This window comes from Xiphophorus hellerii, chromosome 6, assembly GCF_003331165.1.
Source record: "Xiphophorus hellerii strain 12219 chromosome 6, Xiphophorus_hellerii-4.1, whole genome shotgun sequence".
In the NCBI taxonomy this organism is placed as follows: Eukaryota; Metazoa; Chordata; class Actinopteri; order Cyprinodontiformes; family Poeciliidae; genus Xiphophorus; species Xiphophorus hellerii.
In genome coordinates this window covers 10583236-10603754 of record NC_045677.1, presented here as the reverse complement: position 1 = coordinate 10603754, position 20519 = coordinate 10583236, and the positions used below count along the sequence as shown (strand labels likewise).

At 37.3% G+C, this 20519-nt stretch overlaps 1 protein-coding gene and 1 long non-coding RNA gene across 6 annotated transcripts in view; one reads left to right on the top strand and one right to left on the bottom strand.

The window, feature by feature from the left end:
* The window catches only part of LOC116721862 (uncharacterized), a 36217-nt gene extending 20293 nt beyond the window's left edge, over window positions 1-15924 (bottom strand). Inside the window, exons 1-2 of one of the 4 annotated variants that reach the window (XR_004339687.1) lie at window positions 15746-15924; window positions 15300-15366 (exon numbers count right to left, since the gene is read on the bottom strand). This is a non-coding gene — a long non-coding RNA (uncharacterized LOC116721862). The remainder of the gene's footprint in view (window positions 1-15299; window positions 15367-15745) is intronic. The other 3 variants (XR_004339689.1, XR_004339688.1, XR_004339686.1) reach the window with 3 other exon arrangements.
* On the top strand, window positions 1665-13337 carry LOC116721860 (myosin-7-like). Of its 2 annotated transcripts, XM_032565878.1 has the most exons (39): window positions 1665-1759; window positions 1960-1999; window positions 2343-2551; window positions 2747-2890; window positions 3001-3157; window positions 3234-3261; window positions 3347-3455; window positions 3555-3647; window positions 3722-3785; window positions 3884-3982; window positions 4085-4188; window positions 4282-4420; window positions 4705-4823; window positions 4912-5061; window positions 5144-5314; window positions 5408-5717; window positions 5830-5909; window positions 6663-6868; window positions 6947-7070; window positions 7150-7286; window positions 7422-7677; window positions 7761-8003; window positions 8082-8258; window positions 8338-8483; window positions 8563-8653; window positions 8738-9127; window positions 9236-9362; window positions 9445-9563; window positions 9645-9841; window positions 9926-10109; window positions 10187-10352; window positions 10430-10554; window positions 10652-10960; window positions 11264-11467; window positions 11551-11847; window positions 11974-12078; window positions 12456-12551; window positions 12791-12925; window positions 13212-13337. In XM_032565878.1, exons 3-39 carry the CDS (start codon window positions 2351-2353, stop codon window positions 13230-13232), a joined length of 5823 nt encoding a protein of 1940 aa, XP_032421769.1. In that variant the 5' UTR covers window positions 1665-1759; window positions 1960-1999; window positions 2343-2350; the 3' UTR covers window positions 13233-13337. The 2 variants fall into 2 exon arrangements, with proteins under 2 accessions (XP_032421769.1, XP_032421770.1); XM_032565879.1 differs by lacking the exons at window positions 1665-1759; window positions 1960-1999; window positions 2343-2551; window positions 2747-2890; window positions 3001-3157 and having other exon boundaries at window positions 3347-3454; window positions 3553-3647.
* Window positions 15925-20519: the final 4595 nt, after the last annotated feature.

Genomic DNA, 20519 nt, shown 5'->3' with positions numbered 1-20519 from the left:
AGAATAAAAAGAAGAAAACAATGCCATGTCAACAGGAGCAGCACAAGGGCAGTCTCTGAATGCCCTCTCTGTGTATGCGCCTGGACTATAGGTCACAAATAAATAATTTCCTATTTAAATAAGCAAATGCATAAAAAAAAAAGCAGAAATAAAAATCAGGATAATAAAACATTTTTCAATTATAAAGTACCTTGACTGCTGATTTTGTTTGTAATGTTTCACAAGAGATTATAATGCTGATAACATTTGTCAGAAAACAATAGCTACTTTTGAGAAATCTATTGTTTTCTGACTTGATCGGAGAAATCAAGCTGTCAAGATGTAAGACATTTTACAGCTGGTTTTATGTTTTGGGAGGTTTGTAAGCAAATGCCTTTTTTATGAGTTTGGTGCAAACATTCGGAAAAGAGAGCAAGTACCAACCATTGAAACATAAAGGGTATTGCTTGATGCTCTTTTGTGTATATCTGTGTGTCACTTAACACAGATACATTGGAAGAACACAATAATTGCCTTGTACTTAAAGCGTAGCAATTTTGGAGCCTGCAGGTACTCAAGGAAGGCCTTCCCACCCGAGAATATAACTCACAATGATCGGTCAAGGTGTTGCAGTTTCCTCTAAACGGTAAGAATGTTAAACTGCATTGTTCTTGTGAAGACACTGGGCAGATGCACACATATACAAAAGGTCACCATAGTCCAACAAAAAATGGGAGAAACAAATTGCTTGTTTTTTTATAATGAAAGAAAAGTACTACATATTGTGATAATAAAAACCCAGTTTCTGTCTCAGCTTGTTCAGTTTTAAAAAGTAAAGGAGTCATCAATTAAGACACCCAAGTATTTATAGGAACTCAGCATCACTATGCTCCACCAATCTAGGGTAACCACAGCAGGAATAGCAATTTGGAAATAAACACCATTTGTCCTTCATTTGAAGAAAGTGAGACTCACTCCACTCACGAGATACACATTGCATCACCATGTTCAGTATCCCTTTATGTAATATGAACTTGAATGGGACAGTATTGTCTCTGAGGATGTCTATTGTAGACTTAACTACGAGTAGTGTTGAGTGATAATAAAGAGACCTCACAACTGTGACCTTGTCCTTGTCTTGTGTCTTTGCAGACGACAGCTGCAGCTCTTTGTTCTCCATTTCTATTTTATAACCAATCACTGAAGAGACTATTATTCAATCTAAGATCCAAAAAAGTGTGAAGCTTCACAAGTTGTGTTGCTCTACTTTGTTTAATCTCTCTCAACTTGCAGATAGAAAGATAATATCCCAATGTCCATGCATCTTCCTGGCCTTTAGTCAGAGATTGGTGTTCAAGTAACAAATGAATATCCTTCCAGGCACAAAAATTCAGAAAAACCTAAACAAGACATACATTTAAATTAATAAACTACTTTACCATTCATTATTATTTAAAAATACCTAACAATAACACATACAAGTCACTAGGAGAGACAAAATGCTTCAGCAGTCAGAGTTTGCTTCCCCACCTCCTGCCTCTCTCTTTCTTTCTTTGTCATGTCCACTCTGGCATACAAGTCTTTTGTTCAAGGTGAGAGCAACAAATAGCAGCACTGGGTTCAACCCAGTTTGGAGAATGCTTTTGTGACGAGCAAACTGGATGCCATTTCTCTGATATTCATACCCATATTTGGTTGACTTCCAACCTTTATTAATGGAGAGAAAGCCCAAAGGGAGTCACTGGTTCCATCATTCTCTTGACAGGGTTGACAATAAGAGGTAAGAACATTCACTCAAGTAATAATCTGCTTTGTTGTGGCTGGCCAGGGGCACAGTAGGCTAGGCTTAAAAATAATTTTAAACCATGTCTGTGATTAATGTCTGTAAGCAGAACTAATCTCTTATTGTTTTACAAACTTACCGTTTCCACTTTTGCAGAATTGTGATCTTTTTTGTTCTGTCTTTTATTTGTGGAGCAGCAAGATTTCACATATCCAGGGGGACTGAAGTAAAGCTCAGGTAAAATCAATTAATTTTAGTGACAGTAATCTAACACTAAGAGTAAAATCAATATAAGGCTATACTTATATGGAGATATTCTTTGAATGCCCACATATTGTTATATTTACAATTAAAGGGAAAAATGATGGTTTTTTAAAAGTTAAGGTAATTACTAAAAATGTTGGTAAAACAAAGTTTGCCACTGATCTGTATTTTTTATTAACTATTTTCAAAATAGATTTAAATATTTCTGGGGTTAAAGTATTTTTGTTGATTTCTTTTCGTGATTCTCAAATGGGTAATCGTAATATGCATTAAAAAGCATTTTAAATAGTAGATGATGTTTGTTTTTTTCCTAAAGGTTGAAACATGGGTGATGCCGCCATGGCAGAATTTGGGGCTGCTGCTTCTTTTCTAAGGAAATCGGATAAGGAGCGTCTGGAGGCCCAGACTCGCCCCTTTGACATGAAGAGAGAGTGCTTCGTACCTGACCCAGAGGTTGAGTACGTAAAAGCAACCGTCCAAAGTCGTGATGGTGACAAAGTCACTGCTGATACAGAATTTGGAAAGGCAAGAGAATTTATATTCAGTACTAAAATGTGTAAAATCAATAATCCATAGAGGTGTTTGATTTTTACTTTTAACGTTTTTTATCTTGTTTGTTTTATCTTTTTACTATGGACTTACATGTCTGGAATAAAGATATTATGATGCTGATTATTCAGTTTAGATGTAAAACAAAGTTTTTGTTGTTTTCTTTTACAGACTGTCACAGTGAAGGAGTGCGATGTACATCCTCAGAACCCGCCAAAGTTTGATAAAATTGAAGATATGGCGATGTTCACCTTCCTCCATGAGCCAGCTGTGCTGTTTAACCTCAAAGAGCGTTACGCAGCATGGATGATCTATGTAAGAAAGCTAAACTTCAATGTACAAACTAACATTGCAGGGAAATGCAGTCTATTAGATATGTTCAATAAGACAATTATTTCATTATCTTATGTTATTGTTACCTGCAGACCTACTCTGGGCTGTTCTGTGTGACTGTCAACCCCTACAAGTGGCTGCCAGTCTACAACCAAGAGGTGGTCGTTGCCTACAGGGGAAAGAAGAGGAGTGAAGCTCCTCCTCACATCTTCTCCATCTCTGACAATGCCTACCAGTACATGCTGGCAGGTACAGAAACCCCTTATTTTGTTCACACATCCCTTATGACAATTTTGACTTTATTGCTAAAATTTCTTGTTGACAGATCGAGAAAACCAGTCAATCCTCATTACGTGAGTCAGACTGCAACCTTATATTTCTTCAGTGGTACTAAGTTGTAGATCTTGACAGGAAACCTTTCTTGTATCTTTTACACAGCGGAGAATCTGGAGCTGGAAAGACTGTAAACACCAAGCGTGTCATTCAGTACTTTGCCAGCATTGCTGCTGTGCCTACTGGTAAAAAAGATGCTGCAAGTGAAAAAAAGGTTTGTTTTAAATTTCTTGTTTTAAATCCCAGAAAAAAATATAAAGCTTTTACTCCGTTTATATAAAGTGGATATTGTGGTTTTGTTCGATTTCATCAGGGCACCCTGGAGGATCAGATCATTCAGGCTAACCCTGCTCTGGAGGCTTTTGGCAATGCCAAGACCATCAGGAATGACAACTCCTCCAGATTTGTAAGTGACTGTGGATCTTGAATTAGTAATTTCTGCGATAAAGTCAAGAAATTCAATAACTCTTTTTCTTTTAGGGTAAATTCATCAGAATCCACTTCGACAATAGAGGGAAGCTTGCCTCTGCTGACATTGAAACCTGTACGTACCGTGACTACATACTACATACATACTACATACCGTGACTACATCAGTGATGGCCCATTTCTGCTGAGAATAATAGGTTGTTTTCCTAACAGATCTTCTGGAAAAGTCACGTGTCACCTACCAGCTCAAAGCTGAGAGGGATTACCACATTTTCTACCAGATCCTGTCTCAAGTAAAGCCTGAACTTCTGGGTAATTGTGTGAACTTTGCTCAAACTGATTTCTGTATTTGCATTTTTAAACAGTCTTACCTAAAAAAACATTTTACTATTAATGTATTTCCTAAATTTCTAGAGATGCTACTCATCACCAACAACCCCTATGATTACGCATTCATCTCCCAAGGAGAGACGACAGTAGCTTCCATCAATGACTCTGAGGAGCTGATGGCTACTGATGTGAGCTGACTTTTTAAAATATTAGCAGAAACAGCATACAGAAAAAACAATTGATGAAAACTAACTGGATATCAAAATGTTACGTGTGATTAGGATGCCTTTGATGTGCTGGGCTTCACTCAAGAAGAGAAGAACAGCATTTATAAAATGACTGGTGCCATCATGCACTTTGGAAACATGAAGTTTAAGCAAAAGCAGAGAGAAGAGCAGGCAGAAGCAGATGGAACTGAAGGTAACTATCATAGTATATTTGCATTATGGATAACTAGATTTAAAATGCTCAAAACAAATAAATATTAACACCACAAGAGGGAACTATAATTATACAATCTTAACTTCTTCAGTCAAGTCACTACAAAAATAAATTCATAAGTTCCAGTCTCTTTGTTCAACAGTCCTTTTGATCTGGTGAAATCAAATGTAGTTTAATAAAATTTCCATTTAAAAGCAATATACTATTACTCAATGGATCTGTGTATTTCTATACACATAATCATGTTCTTTATACTTCACTAGATGCTGACAAAGTTGCATATCTGATGGGCCTGAACTCTGCTGACCTCATCAAAGGTCTCTGTCACCCAAGGGTCAAAGTGGGGAATGAGTGGGTCACCAAGGGACAAAATGTTGCCCAGGTAAGTACAAAGAACTTTGAGTGTATTTAGGTTTATATGCACTATATCGTTAGGTTTTAACAGTGTTCGTCATCATTTCCTTGTTAAGGTGTACTATGCTGTTGGTGCACTTTCTAAGTCTGTTTATGAGAAGATGTTCCTGTGGATGGTGGTGAGAATTAATCAGTCTCTTGACACCAAGCAGCCTCGCCAGTACTTCATTGGAGTGCTGGATATTGCTGGGTTTGAGATCTTTGACGTAAGTTATCTTATTTGCAAGTAGTAAACAGATCTATGAAAGTAATCTAAATGAAACAACAAAGATATGTTTTCTTTTTTAGTTCAACACTTTTGAGCAGCTGTGCATCAACTTCACCAATGAAAAACTTCAACAATTTTTCAACCATCACATGTTTGTGCTGGAGCAGGAAGAGTACAAGAAAGAGGGTATTGAGTGGGAGTTCATTGACTTTGGTATGGATCTGCAGGCCTGTATTGACCTGATAGAAAAGGTGATTTGTATTGTTTATTTTTAGTGAGATTCATCATAAATTCTCATGTTTGTTCTGGTGAAATTTTGACTTTGGTATTTCTGTTCTACTTAGCCCATGGGTATCATGTCCATCCTCGAGGAGGAGTGCATGTTTCCCAAAGCCTCTGATACTACATTTAAAGCTAAGCTTTATGACAATCATCTGGGAAAATCAAACAACTTCCAGAAGCCTAGAGTTGTCAAAGGCAAACCAGAGGCTCATTTCTCCCTGGTTCACTATGCTGGAACTGTTGATTATAATATCAACAACTGGCTGGTGAAGAACAAGGATCCTCTGAATGAAACAGTTGTTGGTCTTTTCCAGAAGTCAACGGTTAAGCTTTTGGCCATACTTTTTGCTGGGTATTCTGGAGCTGATTCAGGTATGCGGACATTAACATTCAACAGACACAATATAAAGCATTTATTGCTACCACAACATCACTAACTCCTTACATTGCTATTCTAATGACAAAATTGATTATTTGTATGTAGCTCAAGAATCTGGAGGGAAGGGCAAAGGAGGAAGCAAAAAGAAAGGTTCATCTTTCCAAACTGTTTCTGCTCTGCACAGGGTAAGACTTTTTAAATTTATATTGCAGTGTACTCACAAAAACTTTATAAATGTATCCAGAAGGATTATCCCTGGCTCGTTTTAAATTGTATTCACTTTTAATAGTATTAATCAGATATTCTCTCCAACCATCAACCAAAATTTGATAAACATCATGTATACTCTGTTTTGTAGTCCAGTTATTTTCAGTTAAGAAATATAGCTGTCATACATTTCCACAAATAAATGTTATTTTATAGGCATGTGTAAATTATCATGTACACATTTCTATCTTGATGCTAACATTCTGGTAATGATTTTAACACCAGTAAATGCTGTTTACCCATTTTCAAGTTCAAAGGTACACTGCTTATTTATCAGTTTATCAGCTTAAACTGATAAAAGAAATGCAACCCACACAAACATATAAATTCTAATCTTTTCTCCCTCAATTTTAGAAATGAGAATTAAAGGCACATGTGGTTTCAACATTATATCCCAGACAAATCCCTAACAACAAGTCTTCTTGTGGGAGTAATCTCTTAAGATACTTTACTTGCAATATTTTTAGCACATTTGCTTGTTATATAAGTTTTACTTCTATTATTTAACCGTTTGTATATGTTTCTACCTTCTTATGTATTATTTGGCTGTTACATTTCCTGTTATCTTTGATTCTATTCCATTGTTTCATGAAACAAGTGGATTTCCTTTTCATTCTTGCATTTAAATATGAAAAATGAGTATTCAACTTTGTTGTCTATGGAATATTCAGGAGAACCTGAATAAGTTGATGACCAATCTAAGGTCTACCCACCCACACTTTGTACGCTGCATCATCCCCAACGAGAGCAAGACTCCTGGGGCCATGGAGAATCCTCTGGTGATGCACCAGCTGCGCTGCAATGGTGTTCTGGAAGGCATCAGGATCTGTAGGAAAGGCTTCCCTAACAGGATCCTCTATGGAGACTTCAAGCAGAGGTTTGTTGTTTTTGATGAAGAGAAATTAAAAATCTAATTCAAAAGATTTGATGCTGACACATTGTTGTTTTGTTGAAGATATCGCATTTTAAACCCCAACGCAATTCCTGAGGGTCAATTTATTGACAACAAAAAAGCTGCTGAGAAATTGTTGGGGTCTTTGGATATAGACCACAACCAGTACAAACTTGGGCACACCAAAGTAGGTCAAATATTAACAGAAAATGAAGTCTATGCACTGCTTAGATCAGTGATTAAACCCTTGTTGTATCTATTAAAAGGTGTTTTTCAAGGCTGGACTTCTGGGTCAACTAGAGGAGATGAGAGATGATCGGCTGGCATTAATTATCACTGGCATCCAAGCTCGTTCACGAGGTCTTCTGGCTCGAGTTGAATTCCAAAAGATTGTTGAACGAAGGTTAATTACCCCAATAATAATAATAACAATAATAATAACAATAATAATAATAATAATAATAATAAAGGAAACATTGCTACAGACACAATTCTGTCATCAAGTTAACTTAAAAAGTACAATTTCCAATGCACACAGGGATGCACTACTTGTGATTCAGTGGAACATCCGTGCCTTCATGGGGGTCAAGAATTGGCCCTGGATGAAGTTGTACTTCAAGATCAAACCTCTGTTGAAATCAGCTGAGACTGAGAAGGAAATGGCCAACATGAAGGAGGAGTTTACCAAACTCAAGGAGGCTTATGCAAAATCAGAAGCCCGTAGGAAGGAACTAGAGGAGAAAATGGTCTCTCTTCTCCAAGAGAAGAACGACCTGCAGCTCCAAGTCCAAACTGTATGTTGAAACTGTGATTTTAATGTCTGAACATAATTTATGATAACCATTCTGTAAAACATATTAATTTCTTTTGACAAAAGGAGCAAGATAATCTGTCTGATGCTGAAGAACGGTGTGAGGGTCTGATCAAGAGTAAGATTCAACTGGAAGCAAAAATCAAGGAGTTGACAGAAAGACTGGAGGATGAGGAGGAGATGAATGCTGAACTGACTGCAAAGAAGAGGAAGCTGGAGGATGAATGCTCTGAGTTAAAGAAGGACATTGACGACTTAGAGCTAACTCTGGCAAAAGTGGAGAAAGAGAAACACGCTACAGAGAACAAGGTACCACAATGACCAACCATTACACCAAAACACATGTCAAATACCATTGGTACACACTGAAAACCTTTTGGCCTCTAGGTCAAGAACCTGACAGAGGAGATGGCTGCTTTGGACGAAATCATCGCCAAGCTCACAAAGGAGAAAAAAGCTTTACAGGAAGCTCATCAACAAACCCTGGATGACCTGCAGAGTGAGGAAGACAAAGTCAACACTCTGACCAAGGCCAAGACGAAGCTGGAACAGCAAGTGGACGATGTAAGATCTAAAACATTACAACTGAATCCTGTATTATGTTTATTTGACTACAAATGATTATTTGTCTGTCTCTCTGCAGCTTGAAGGATCCTTAGAACAAGAGAAGAAAATACGAATGGACCTTGAGAGAGCCAAGCGAAAGCTTGAGGGAGACTTAAAGTTGGCTCAAGAAAGTATCATGGACTTAGAAAATGACAAGCAGCAACTTGAAGAGAGGCTGAAAAAGTAAGAAGCCCATATGAAAAACACTAGCTACTTTCTAAGTAGGCATCATTTTATACATTGTACCTTTTATCATCCATAGGAAAGATTTTGAAATAAGCCAACTCAATGGAAAAATAGAGGATGAACAAGCAATGAGTGCTCAGCTCCAGAAGAAACTGAAGGAGCTGCAGGTGAAACTTCTCACCAGGCAAAATATTAACAAGAAGGACTGTGAGTTTTTAAAAGCATATGCAACCTTAATCCTTTTGTTCTAGGCCCGCATTGAAGAGCTGGAGGAAGAGCTTGAGGCAGAACGAGCTGCTCGAGCCAAGGTGGAGAAGCAGAGAGCAGACTTGGCTAGAGAGTTAGAGGAGATCAGTGAGAGACTGGAGGAGGCTGGAGGAGCCACATCCGCCCAGATTGAGATGAACAAGAAGAGGGAGGCCGAGTTCCAGAAACTCCGCAGAGACCTCGAAGAGGCCACGCTGCACCATGAAGCCACCACTGCCACTCTCAGGAAGAAACAATCCGACACTGTTGCTGACCTGGGAGAACAGATCGACAACCTGCAGAGAGTCAAGCAGAAGCTGGAGAAGGAGAAGAGCGAGCTTAGACTGGAGCTGGATGATGTAGTCTCCAATATGGAGCAGATTGTCAAGGCCAAGGTAAGCTATATATTAAGTAACCCAATGTTTTCTTGTTGGCTGAAAACATTACTCTTGTCTTGTCCCACATGGTGATGATTAATCATACTTGTATTTACTTTCTTTCAGAACAATTTGGAGAAAATGTGTCGGTCTCTTGAGGATCAGCTGAATGAATATAAAACCAAATCAGAAGAGGGACAGCGTACCATCAATGACTTCACCATGCAGAAAGCTAAGCTTCAAACTGAAAATGGTATAAACATGCACTTTAAACCTCTTGAACAGCATATATAAACTTTATCAATTGAAAACCTAATTTTTAAATTCATTCTCAGGTGAACTTATAAGGCAGCTTGAGGAAAAGGATTCCTTAGTGTCTCAACTCACCAGAGGAAAGCAGTCGTACACACAACAAATTGAAGACCTCAAAAGACAACTGGAAGAGGAAATCAAGGCAAGTGGGAACCAAGAGACTCCATAAAATAAAGATGATTTCTTGACAGCGACTATATCCTTTTATATGCTTTTTTTTCAGGCCAAGAATGCATTAGCCCATGCGGTACAGTCTGCTCGCCATGACTGTGACCTCCTCAGGGAGCAGTACGAGGAGGAGCAGGAAGCCAAGGCTGAACTGCAGCGCAGCATGTCCAAGGCCAACTCTGAGGTGGCTCAGTGGAGAACCAAGTACGAAACTGATGCCATCCAGAGAACCGAGGAACTGGAGGAAGCCAAGTGAGTACAGCACATTTGAATTTCAGTGACTGTACAAAGTTTTGAAAGCAGCCAATCTCATTCCTGGATTCTTCAATAATCCAGGAAGAAGCTGGCTCAGCGTCTGCAGGAGGCTGAGGAGGCTGTTGAAGCAGTGAATGCCAAGTGCTCCTCTCTGGAGAAGACCAAACACAGGCTGCAGAATGAGATTGAAGATCTCATGGTGGATGTGGAGAGGTCTAATGCTGCTGCTGCTGCTCTGGACAAGAAGCAAAGGAACTTTGACAAGGTTGAAAAATACAGAGACAGCTGTATGAACTTACCACACCTAAAGAGAAAATACTTACATCTCCATCATTTTTTTAGGTCTTGTCTGAGTGGAAACAGAAATACGAAGAGTCTCAGTCAGAGTTGGAGAGTTCTCAGAAAGAAGCCAGATCATTGAGCACCGAACTCTTCAAACTTAAAAACTCTTATGAAGAGTCTCTCGAACATCTGGAGACGATGAAAAGGGAGAACAAGAACTTACAAGGTTGGTTGTTCATCAATAAAACATCAGACAAATTAATTACAAAGTAGAATTAACATATTGTGTCAATTACATTTTAGAGGAAATATCTGATCTCACTGAGCAAATTGGTGAGGGAGGAAAGAACATTCATGAGCTTGAGAAGATACGGAAGCAGCTGGAACAAGAAAAGTCTGAGATACAGACCGCTCTTGAGGAAGCAGAGGTAAAGTGCAGAGCAAAACGTTTACTAGAATTAAAATATTCTAGTGTTTGGTATTTGGTAAAAAAATTATTTCAAACAACTCATCTTGTTTCTATAGGCCTCACTGGAGCATGAGGAAGGAAAGATTCTCAGAGTCCAGCTTGAGTTGAACCAAATAAAAGCGGACTTTGAGCGAAAGCTGGCTGAGAAAGAGGAAGAGATGGAACAAGTAAAGCGAAACCAACAGCGGATGGTGGATACTCTTCAGAGCTCCCTTGAGTCTGAAACTCGCAGCAGGAATGAAGCCCTTCGTCTGAAAAAGAAGATGGAGGGAGACCTCAATGAGATGGAGATCCAGCTTAGCCAAGCCAACAGGCAGGCGGCTGAGGCCCAGAAACAACTCAAGTCGGTTCATTCACATCTTAAGGTCTGCATTATAGTAGTAGTTTTTTGTGAATTCAATAATCCAGATTGTTTGGTTTAGAAAAACTGCAATCAAACAATTTACAAGATTAGATTCCAATGACATTGTATTTTGCCAAGATCTAGAAAATAATATTATTGCTCCGAACCAGTTCTGACATATTTCTACTAATTATGGTCTGAAAAGCAACATTACTTGGTTAGGCAAAGTCATATTAACTTCTAGCGATTTCAATCTTCACATTCCATGCTCTTACCCATAAATGTTATTCATCAATTTTCCTCAAGATAAATGTCACTATTTCAGGATGCCCAGCTCCAACTTGACGACGCCTTGAGAGCCAATGATGACATGAAGGAAAACATTGCCATTGTTGAAAGACGCAACAACTTGCTTCAGGCTGAAGTAGAGGAACTGCGGGGCGCTTTAGAGCAAACTGAACGAAGCCGCAAACTTGCTGAGCAAGAGCTGCTGGATGTTAGTGAGCGGGTGCAGCTACTCCACTCACAGGTGAGACAATTTTAAGAAATTTCTTCACAAGTCGTATAAATATTACTGAAGATTCTAAAAGGTATCAATTTACATGTGAACAGAACACCAGCCTGATTAACCAGAAGAAGAAGCTGGAGGGTGATATTGCTCAGCTTCAAACTGAAGTGGAGGAGGCTGTGCAGGAGTGCAGAAATGCTGAAGAGAAGGCCAAGAAGGCCATCACTGATGCTGCCATGATGGCAGAAGAGCTGAAGAAAGAGCAGGACACCAGCGCTCACCTGGAGCGCATGAAGAAGAACATGGAGCAGACCATCAAAGATTTGCAGCACCGTCTGGATGAAGCTGAACAGATCGCCATGAAGGGAGGCAAGAAGCAGATCCAGAAGCTCGAGGCCAGGGTGAGTGTAATTTCAAAAATTTCTTGATGAATAAAACACAACTAAATCATCTCTCTGGTTCAATATTTGACATCCTGGATTCATATAATTTCCTCATAAACACCATTTTTTAAAATTTTGCAATAGATCAAAGAACTGGAAAGTGAAGTGGAGGCTGAACAAAGAAGGTCCAGTGACTCCATCAAGGGAATTCGCAAATATGAGCGACGCATCAAAGAGCTGACATATCAGGTGAGGGAAATGTTGTTGTTTTTCTCTTTTAAGAAATGTTAGAACAGTTAGACAACAAACAAATGGACATAACTTCACTAAACCTGTCCACAACTATCTTAAGATTGTACCCATCTTTATGCTACACCAAAATATGAATTGGCACACTGAAGTTAGTCAAACAAAATGCCAAAAACGGCTTTCAAACCCACCAAAAGTTTTCCAGACATGCACAATTAATCACAAGGAGTCACCAAAGCATCTCATGAGATTACTTGATCACTTACTTCTTGCTTCTACTTCTAAGTTGACAAACTGAGGTATGACCTAAAGACACTCCAACATTTTATTTAACATTTAATAAAAAAAAACAAAAAAGTTTCTCTTATTTATTTCAGACAGAGGAAGATCGTAAGAATCTGTCCCGTCTGCAAGATCTGGTGGACAAACTACAGCTAAAAGTCAAATCCTACAAGAAAGCTGCAGAGGAGGCAGTAAGTACTTCAGTTACATAAATCACCACATTCTGTAATTAATGCTTCATAGCTGAAGTAGATAACAGGCAAAAGACAGCACCTAGACTTGATGCAATTACATTTCATCCGGAACAAGAGTATATCAATAAATTTGCAAAGTTGTAATAACTTCTATTACAGTTGATTAAAAAACACTTTTGTGATGATTACCTTAAAAGTACGTGACACTTACCAGAATATGTCACTTTGCTAAACAGGAGGAACAGGCCAACAATAATCTCACCAAGTTCCGCAAGATTCAACATGAGCTTGATGAAGCTGAGGAAAGAGCTGATATTGCAGAGTCTCAGGTCAACAAACTACGTGCCAAGAGCCGCGATGTGGGGTCAAAGGTTAGTTCAAGTTAGAATTTGTAATATTTAAGTGATGTCTTGAGGTTAAAATACCCAAAGATTCAGTGCAAAACTATTATATACAGATGTTTAAATGAGACTTAAAATAGTAGCAAGAACTTTTCTCAACAAAATCTTGTAAGTATAAAGACAATAGGTTTGAGTAAACCATGTCCAAGACTGAAGCATGTGTTGCAATGTTGCGAACATTTAACAGGTAAAAAAGGAATCACAAATAAAATAGCTATGTAACTATTTGAATATATTTCTCTCTCTTTTTTTTCAGAAAGGGCACGATGAAGAGTAAAGGAGATGGAATGAATCCCTACTTCTGAGGCACTTCTTATCTTACTGGTGTCTCCCTATGCATGTAGTTTGTTCAGTAGAATAAAATGAATTTGCATCTAAAAGTGGGCCATGACTGTTTCTTGATCCTCCACTTTCAAGTACCAAATTACAAAAAACTAAATGACGAAGGCATCTTTTGCCATTGTTAAATTCATATATTATACACATTTTATTTATGATTGTATTGATTCATAGGGTTTTAATACATTATTTTACAGTTTTACAGTGTAGCCTAATTCCTATTTTCTACTTGCATTGTAAACTATACAAGTAGTGTACAATGCACACTACTTGCATTGTACTATGATTTTTGATTATTTTCTTAGTTTTAACAAAATATAGAAACTCAAGTCACTCTGACATGGTAGTAACGGGGCACCATTATATTCATACATCAATTATACTGCAGTTAGTGGGTAATCTACTGTATCATCTGAGGAAGCAACAAGAATATATCCTTTTCTAATGACATTTGAATCTACCTATAAATTATCTAATATTCTACAATATCAAAGACATTATAAATTCTGTACTCTCCATATTTATTTACAACCTTGTAAGAACTAAATTGCAGCAGCCTAATCTTTCATGGAAAATTTAATGAAAATTCAACCCATAATATGACGACTGTCATTCAGTTGAGGAAAAATAAATCATGCGAAAACTGGGTTTTTGGACTGTCAAGATTATTGACACCCATATCACCTTTATAAAATAAATAGTGAAGCGTTTTTACTGGTGCTTTACCTTTTAAAATTGACTAGTATAGAGTATTTTATTAGAAGTTCACAACTTCCTGTTTCTGTGGGGAATAATTGTGTAGTAACACAGAAGTAATTTACTCCTTGCCACTCAAAATGGAAAAGACAAGAGAACATGCCTTTGAAATAAATGTTGATCTTCATTGGACAAACAATGGCAATACGAGAATAACTAGTTTTCTAAAGTAGCCCATGTCCACAGCCAGTACAGAAATTAAAAAGTTTAAAACAATTTAAGCTTTAACCAAATAATTATTTGAGATTTATCTCACTACCAATATTCCCATCCGCTTAACAAAACAATGAAGAGGATTTTAAAGGCTGTAAGAAAATGTCTCCAAAGCTCCTTATGAGGAAGCAGCAAAATGATCAATACCATTCTCCTCCAATCCATTATATTTTTTTATTTTAAGAATTCTTCTACATCTTTGCTAGGGTTGCTGAAAAATGTGGAAGACTGCACTTCAACATTTTGTCCATAATGTTATCTTATTTATCTTAAAATTATGCAATATTGTGCAATAATTATGAACTATTGAACATTTCATTGGTAAAGTACAGTATATAGTATAGTATTCTATGCAACACAAATGAATAAAAGGTTGATATGTCGAATTTGACATGACCAAACAATACTTAGAATAAGTAAAAAAAAAAGAAGCATCCAAACCCCAAACAAAACCTTAAAAACAGATGAACTAGTACATAATCTAGATCATAGGACATATAAAATAAAGACATTAGCGATGACTCATTTTTTACACAACATCATAAAAAAGAAAATGTGAACTTTGTGCATAAAGAAAAGCAATAACACTGGATTTTTAAATATTAACAAAATACTTTGTCTTAGGTAGAGAGATTTTTTTCAAATTTAACTAAATGTCAAGCCAAGTGATACCTCACCAACAGTGACAAAGCAATGGGATTGATGACTTGGTTTTGGTTCCTATGACCCTTTGCATTCTCTCAGGAAAATAGAGGGATTTGGGAGGTTTTGTGGTTGAACCATATCATCAACATACATCCAGGCATGCCGATTGTTACATAAAAAGATGAAACAATAGCAGAACCAAATGATGGACCCACTAACTCCATGAGGATAAAAAAAATTAAGCCATTCTAGAAGATCTATTTTTATTAAATATCAAAGCTTTACTACTTGAGGTCCTCCAGCTGAACAAACTGTAAAAAATCAGCTCTACTGAATTTTTACCAAATGCAAATATGCTCCAAGTATGATCCCCAGTACCTAATGGCATTACCTGTTAGTGAGATGTTGGTATGAAGGATGTCCCAGTCCTCTGATGCATGCTGCTTCATGGTATCGGTCTTTGATGTTTCAATCGAAAAACACATAAAAATAAGAGAATTAGACTCTGTAGCACTTCAAACCGTCCACATGGTAAATTATTGCTTTTAACATTTAATCAAAAGGTTTAGAAAGTATTACATTCTTAAACAACCTAGATAATATCTGTGAAAGGCGTAGATTTTTGCCTAGAAACATATTATGCTTTTTGACTACTTCTTTAAGCTCTTAGATATCTATTGTTCATTAACTGTAACCAATTCTTAACTGAGGAGATGTAGAATTACAAACATTAGTTTAACTAGGATACAACAAAAAAGTAGATTGGTTTAACAAGCATATGATACTTAGACATTTCACAAATTAAGAAATCTAAAATGTAAAACAATCGAGACCTACCTGTTCTCACTTTTATTTCTGAAGCAACGTTGAGTCCCAAGCACCAAGGTACTTCTTTAATCTTTAGTAGATTTCAAACCTGAGCTTATGCAGTGATGCTGCAGTCACAGACAAGTTTATTACTGAAGTGGAGTCAAGGAGATGGGCAAGACAGCAGAAGGGCATATGGAGGCAGGGACACATATTCAACACCTCCTCAAGTAACCATCAGAACATAACAAGCATTCTAACAATAGAAACTTCATCTGAAACCACAGTTGTCATAGATTGCAAAATTAAGAGAGACAAGGTGCTTCACATCTCCCCTTGTGATCACAGAAGTCAGAGATACAAGGACTTTGGACAGCTGGGAATGGGGACCTTTCATGGAGGACAATCTGCTATGTTAAGGCTGGGAATAGATCAGAGTCAAGTAGTTCAGAAGTTTACGTTGAGGCAAAGATGTAGTGTGCATTATGGATATGTTGGGGAAGCAAGCACAAAAAAACACTTGCAAGGCCCAGCATGGATTACTGATAGTGTTGGCACATCAGAGGCCTAGCAGCAGTCTAGTGGTACAATTTTTAAATAAACATGTTTGGCTGGTCACAATTTAAAATAGTTAGACGAAACAAGGTTTTTTTCTGTAGAATAATACAGTTCCTTGAGTGAAATAAAAATCTATTTTCTATCAATTCAAACTACTAGTCAGATAGTACACCCACTTAGGTCTGTAGAGTTGGCTCACAGTATTTATCTTTTTGTCCCCTAGTTCTGATCTAATTAATTTAAGATTCTTGGTATGATACATCAAAAAGGTTAATAAATTCAATGCTTAAAACTCAGTATCTCTAAGGTGCAGTAAAGTTAGTAATCTGACTCACCCACCAATGGAGCTCAGATACGCTTGAAGGTTTCAACAGAAATGTTTGGGTTACCTTTTCAGCTTCAGCATTTCATTTCCTTTCTCTGCAGATGTTGAGGCATGTCCAGACAGAGACATTAAAATCAGGCCATTCTCTTTATGCCCAGTTAAAAAAAAACTAAGTATAAAGTTAGCTTTTACAATTTGCTTGTATATTTCTACATCCACCTAAAATGTATCCTTTCTTCTTTTATTTTCATAAGATACTTCATCTTCTGCTATTAAAAAAATCTACAATCCATTAGCTTACCATCATCAGTGTGTGAATGGAAATGACTGATTTTATTGTAAAGCTTCTCCGAGAATCCTTTGACAGTTGAAAAGCACTATACAAGTCTGATGTCATTACTAAATTTTCTGAAACATCTTGAATAGAGAAACAGGAGCTTTTGTTTCGAAGAACAAACACAAGCAGTAAAGGCAGTCGTTGTGAATGTAGGAAAAATTCACGGAAACTTGGTTTATCTAACTGTCATGTTTAGGTGTATTGTATACTTGGTGAATCTGTGACTCTCCCTTTTCACCAGGATATGCTTGACACAAACTAGGCAATACCCAGTTCCCAGTCATAAGATCAAACAAGGTTTTAATAAGTTCTAAAGATAACTTGTAAAATTTTGCATTATGCCAATCGTATACTGAGATGCCAGGCAAATTGTTGGAGTGACCAGAGTTTTCTCAGGCTGTATGGAACATATAGTACTGATAAGTACAATATGACACCAGCTTTCAATTTATATAAACTTACAACCCATGCACAAGTTATACATCAGTAAGGCTACTCCAACCCACTAACATTCATCCTATGGATAACAGGAAGGACAACTTTCAGCTGGAGGAGCATGAATACCCACAAGTGAACGGCTGTGTTTTCATCCAGATTTAGAGCAACTTTTGTAAATCCAATAGACCTCCTAATCTTTGAAAGATAACACTCTATCAGCAATATCCTCTCAACAAAAGGAAAGCAATTTACTTTTACTGTGACTTGTTTGATATTGTTTGACAAGCCAGATAGTAAGACTGGGCAAGTTGCTTCCTGTAATGACAAATATACTACAGAACTATAACATTGCCCTTATATATGATGTTGTTGCTTGACATTGTGTCCTGGTTTATGTCTCCAGTTCTCAATCCTAAATTCCAGCCCAGATAGATTTAAAAAAGCACATGACTTGTCATAGATTTTTACAAACACGTATAATCAAATATAATTTAGTCAAAAAAACGTTTTCACTAAATGAATCAAGTAGAATCAGTTTAGACCAAATGAATATGATCTTTGGATGTAGAAATATTGCCATAACACTATTATAACTATTAGATTCATGGAATCAATAAGTATATTAGACCACATTCTCATTATCTTTTGAATACTCTCTCCCTCAGAGACTATTTAGACCCAAAGTCAGTAAAAGGTGCATTACACAGTGTTACTGATAAACCCCAGAAACAGTTGTATATTTAATTATGGAACATTAATTAACAATTAGTTAAATTCCAAATGTCACACCTGTGGTAACTCAAAATTGTGGAAACATCTACCAGCAACAACTGACTGTACTTAAAATAAAAATCATTACTAGGTAAAAATAGAACTATGACAAAAGTGTTGTCAGTACAGTAGCTCCTTATTAAATGAATAAAATCTAATACCCCTCTAAATAAACTGGATTTAAGTCATTTCAATGTTCATCCCTTGAGACCTTTTTTGAATTACTGCATCTTGTCTATTCCTTAACCCTCACCTGTTGCTGCTTATCTGAATACAGGAACGCTTTGTCCCTCTGCTGTGCGTCAGACGCTGACCCTCAACTGTAAGCTGAAACATCAGCGCTCGGAAGGCAGCCAGCAAGAATTTCACAGGTTATCTTTGAGCCCAAGGTTGCAATGCCATGCCATCCAGCCATCAGGAGCAAGGGTAGAAGAAAGGGGACAGCTCACTTTTGGGACCATTTCAACTTGCTCTCAATACATGGTGGAAAATTGAGTTACTATCACTATTTGCCAAGAAAATTTACATTGTAGTCTCATTGTCTGCAGGCAGTGTTTTATTTCACTGTAATGCACATATAAATATCATGGATACAGCCATGATACACCAAATTCCAGTTTTTTATGTTTTGACCAAAGTTTCTTATACAGCGAGCAACTTAAACATGCTAACAAATAGTTTGTCATTTGTTAGCATGTTATAAATATGCTAAGAAAAATATTTTCAAATTTGTTCAATTTTAAAACACAAACCGTTTCAAAGCATTTATCCTTTTTTTCCTAGTTGTGGAGCTGGAGCAATTCCAGTGCGATGCAGTTGCATCAAAAGTGCTGAATTGTTTATTGAAATGAGTTTAAGGCTTCACAAATCACAAACTTGGTTTTAAATATATTAAACTAATATATAATAACTAATATTCTATTAGTTGAGAATAACCTAGTCCAGGTTTGAAGAGTCTATGTGTAGCTTTTCAACTAGAGTAGATGAAATGTGTAGAAGGTGGTGGAAAAATTAGGTGGAATCGCAATTAGGTCATTCCCCGAATCGGAAGCTGCAATCGGAAACCAACTTCAGCTTCGTGTCAAAAGTGTTGTAGCTAAATGTGCGGAACATCACATTTCTGCACGAAAAGCACTGCAAGTCAATTTCCTCCCTGTTTTGTTTTAATGTATCTGGTGGAAAAACAGCAGCTACAAGTTCACTTTAGAAGTTTGGACTAAATTTCTTGACGTTAAAATACACTATAGTTTTATTGTACAAGCTAGTAACGGTAAACAGTTGAAGCCGTGTTAGTAACGGCTAACACGCGCTCGTGTTAGCCAGCGCGTTTGAATCATATTAAGTAAATCTATTCGGCCTTCACTCCAACAACTACAGTACATCATTATTTCAAAAAGTATCTACAGCTGAATAAGTGCAGCTGTAAGTGCAGTGTCTACAACAACCCCCAAAATTCAGACCTACCATATGCGTCCATCTTCACATCCGCTAGTTCCATTGTTGACCGAAAGATGGCGCAGTTTCCCCAACACACCTGCATCTCATCAGCTTCTTCACTAGTTTTCACCAAAGCGCCTGTTGGATTCACTCCTCCCATTCCGCTAGGGGGCTCTGTAGTTGTTTTGCATTGGTAGTGGAGGGGAGGTGAAACAAGAGAAAAAACTTATGGCAGGCACCGAGACTGCCGTTAGCTGAAGCTAACAAGCTGAAGCTACAATAAAAATTATATTCTACTGGCGTTCATGAGTGTTGCCCAACGTGGTGAGTTATTAATGCTGTAAGCTGTGGGGAGATGAGTTTTTTGTTATCTGTTCTAAGCGTGAGCTTGGTGAATTTGCTAGTGCTAATTAGCCCAATGCTAGCTGTGTTTGCTGCACTGATAGTTGAATGCCGATATTTATTATATGACGAAGTGTTCTAAGAATAAACTGCCTTATAACTGGTTAGTCAAGCCTAGCTAATAAATCTATGTTTAAGTTTGTGTTGATTGAATTCTGCAATACTAAGTATTGAGGTTTTTTTGTTTTTTTTTACTTTATTTACAGTTTAACCGGACGGCACGACCGTGTAAAAGCACTCGGCAATAAAATTAACAACAGCAACAACAACAACGACTATCTTATGTTCTTTGTAACAGCGCCTCTTTGCCGATTAAAAATGTGGCACGAAGTTATTACTGTGAATGCAAGGATTCTGTTGGGTAAGTATTTTATTGTAATAGTGGTGTTTATCTAAAACACTGAGAAATAATTTTAAAAGGCCTGACAAATGTCTTGTATAAAGAGAAAATTCTAAGTTAAAAATCAGTAACTTTACTTATGGTACAAACATGTAGCAGTATCAGACCTTGTCATCTCAAAATGTGATGTTTTACC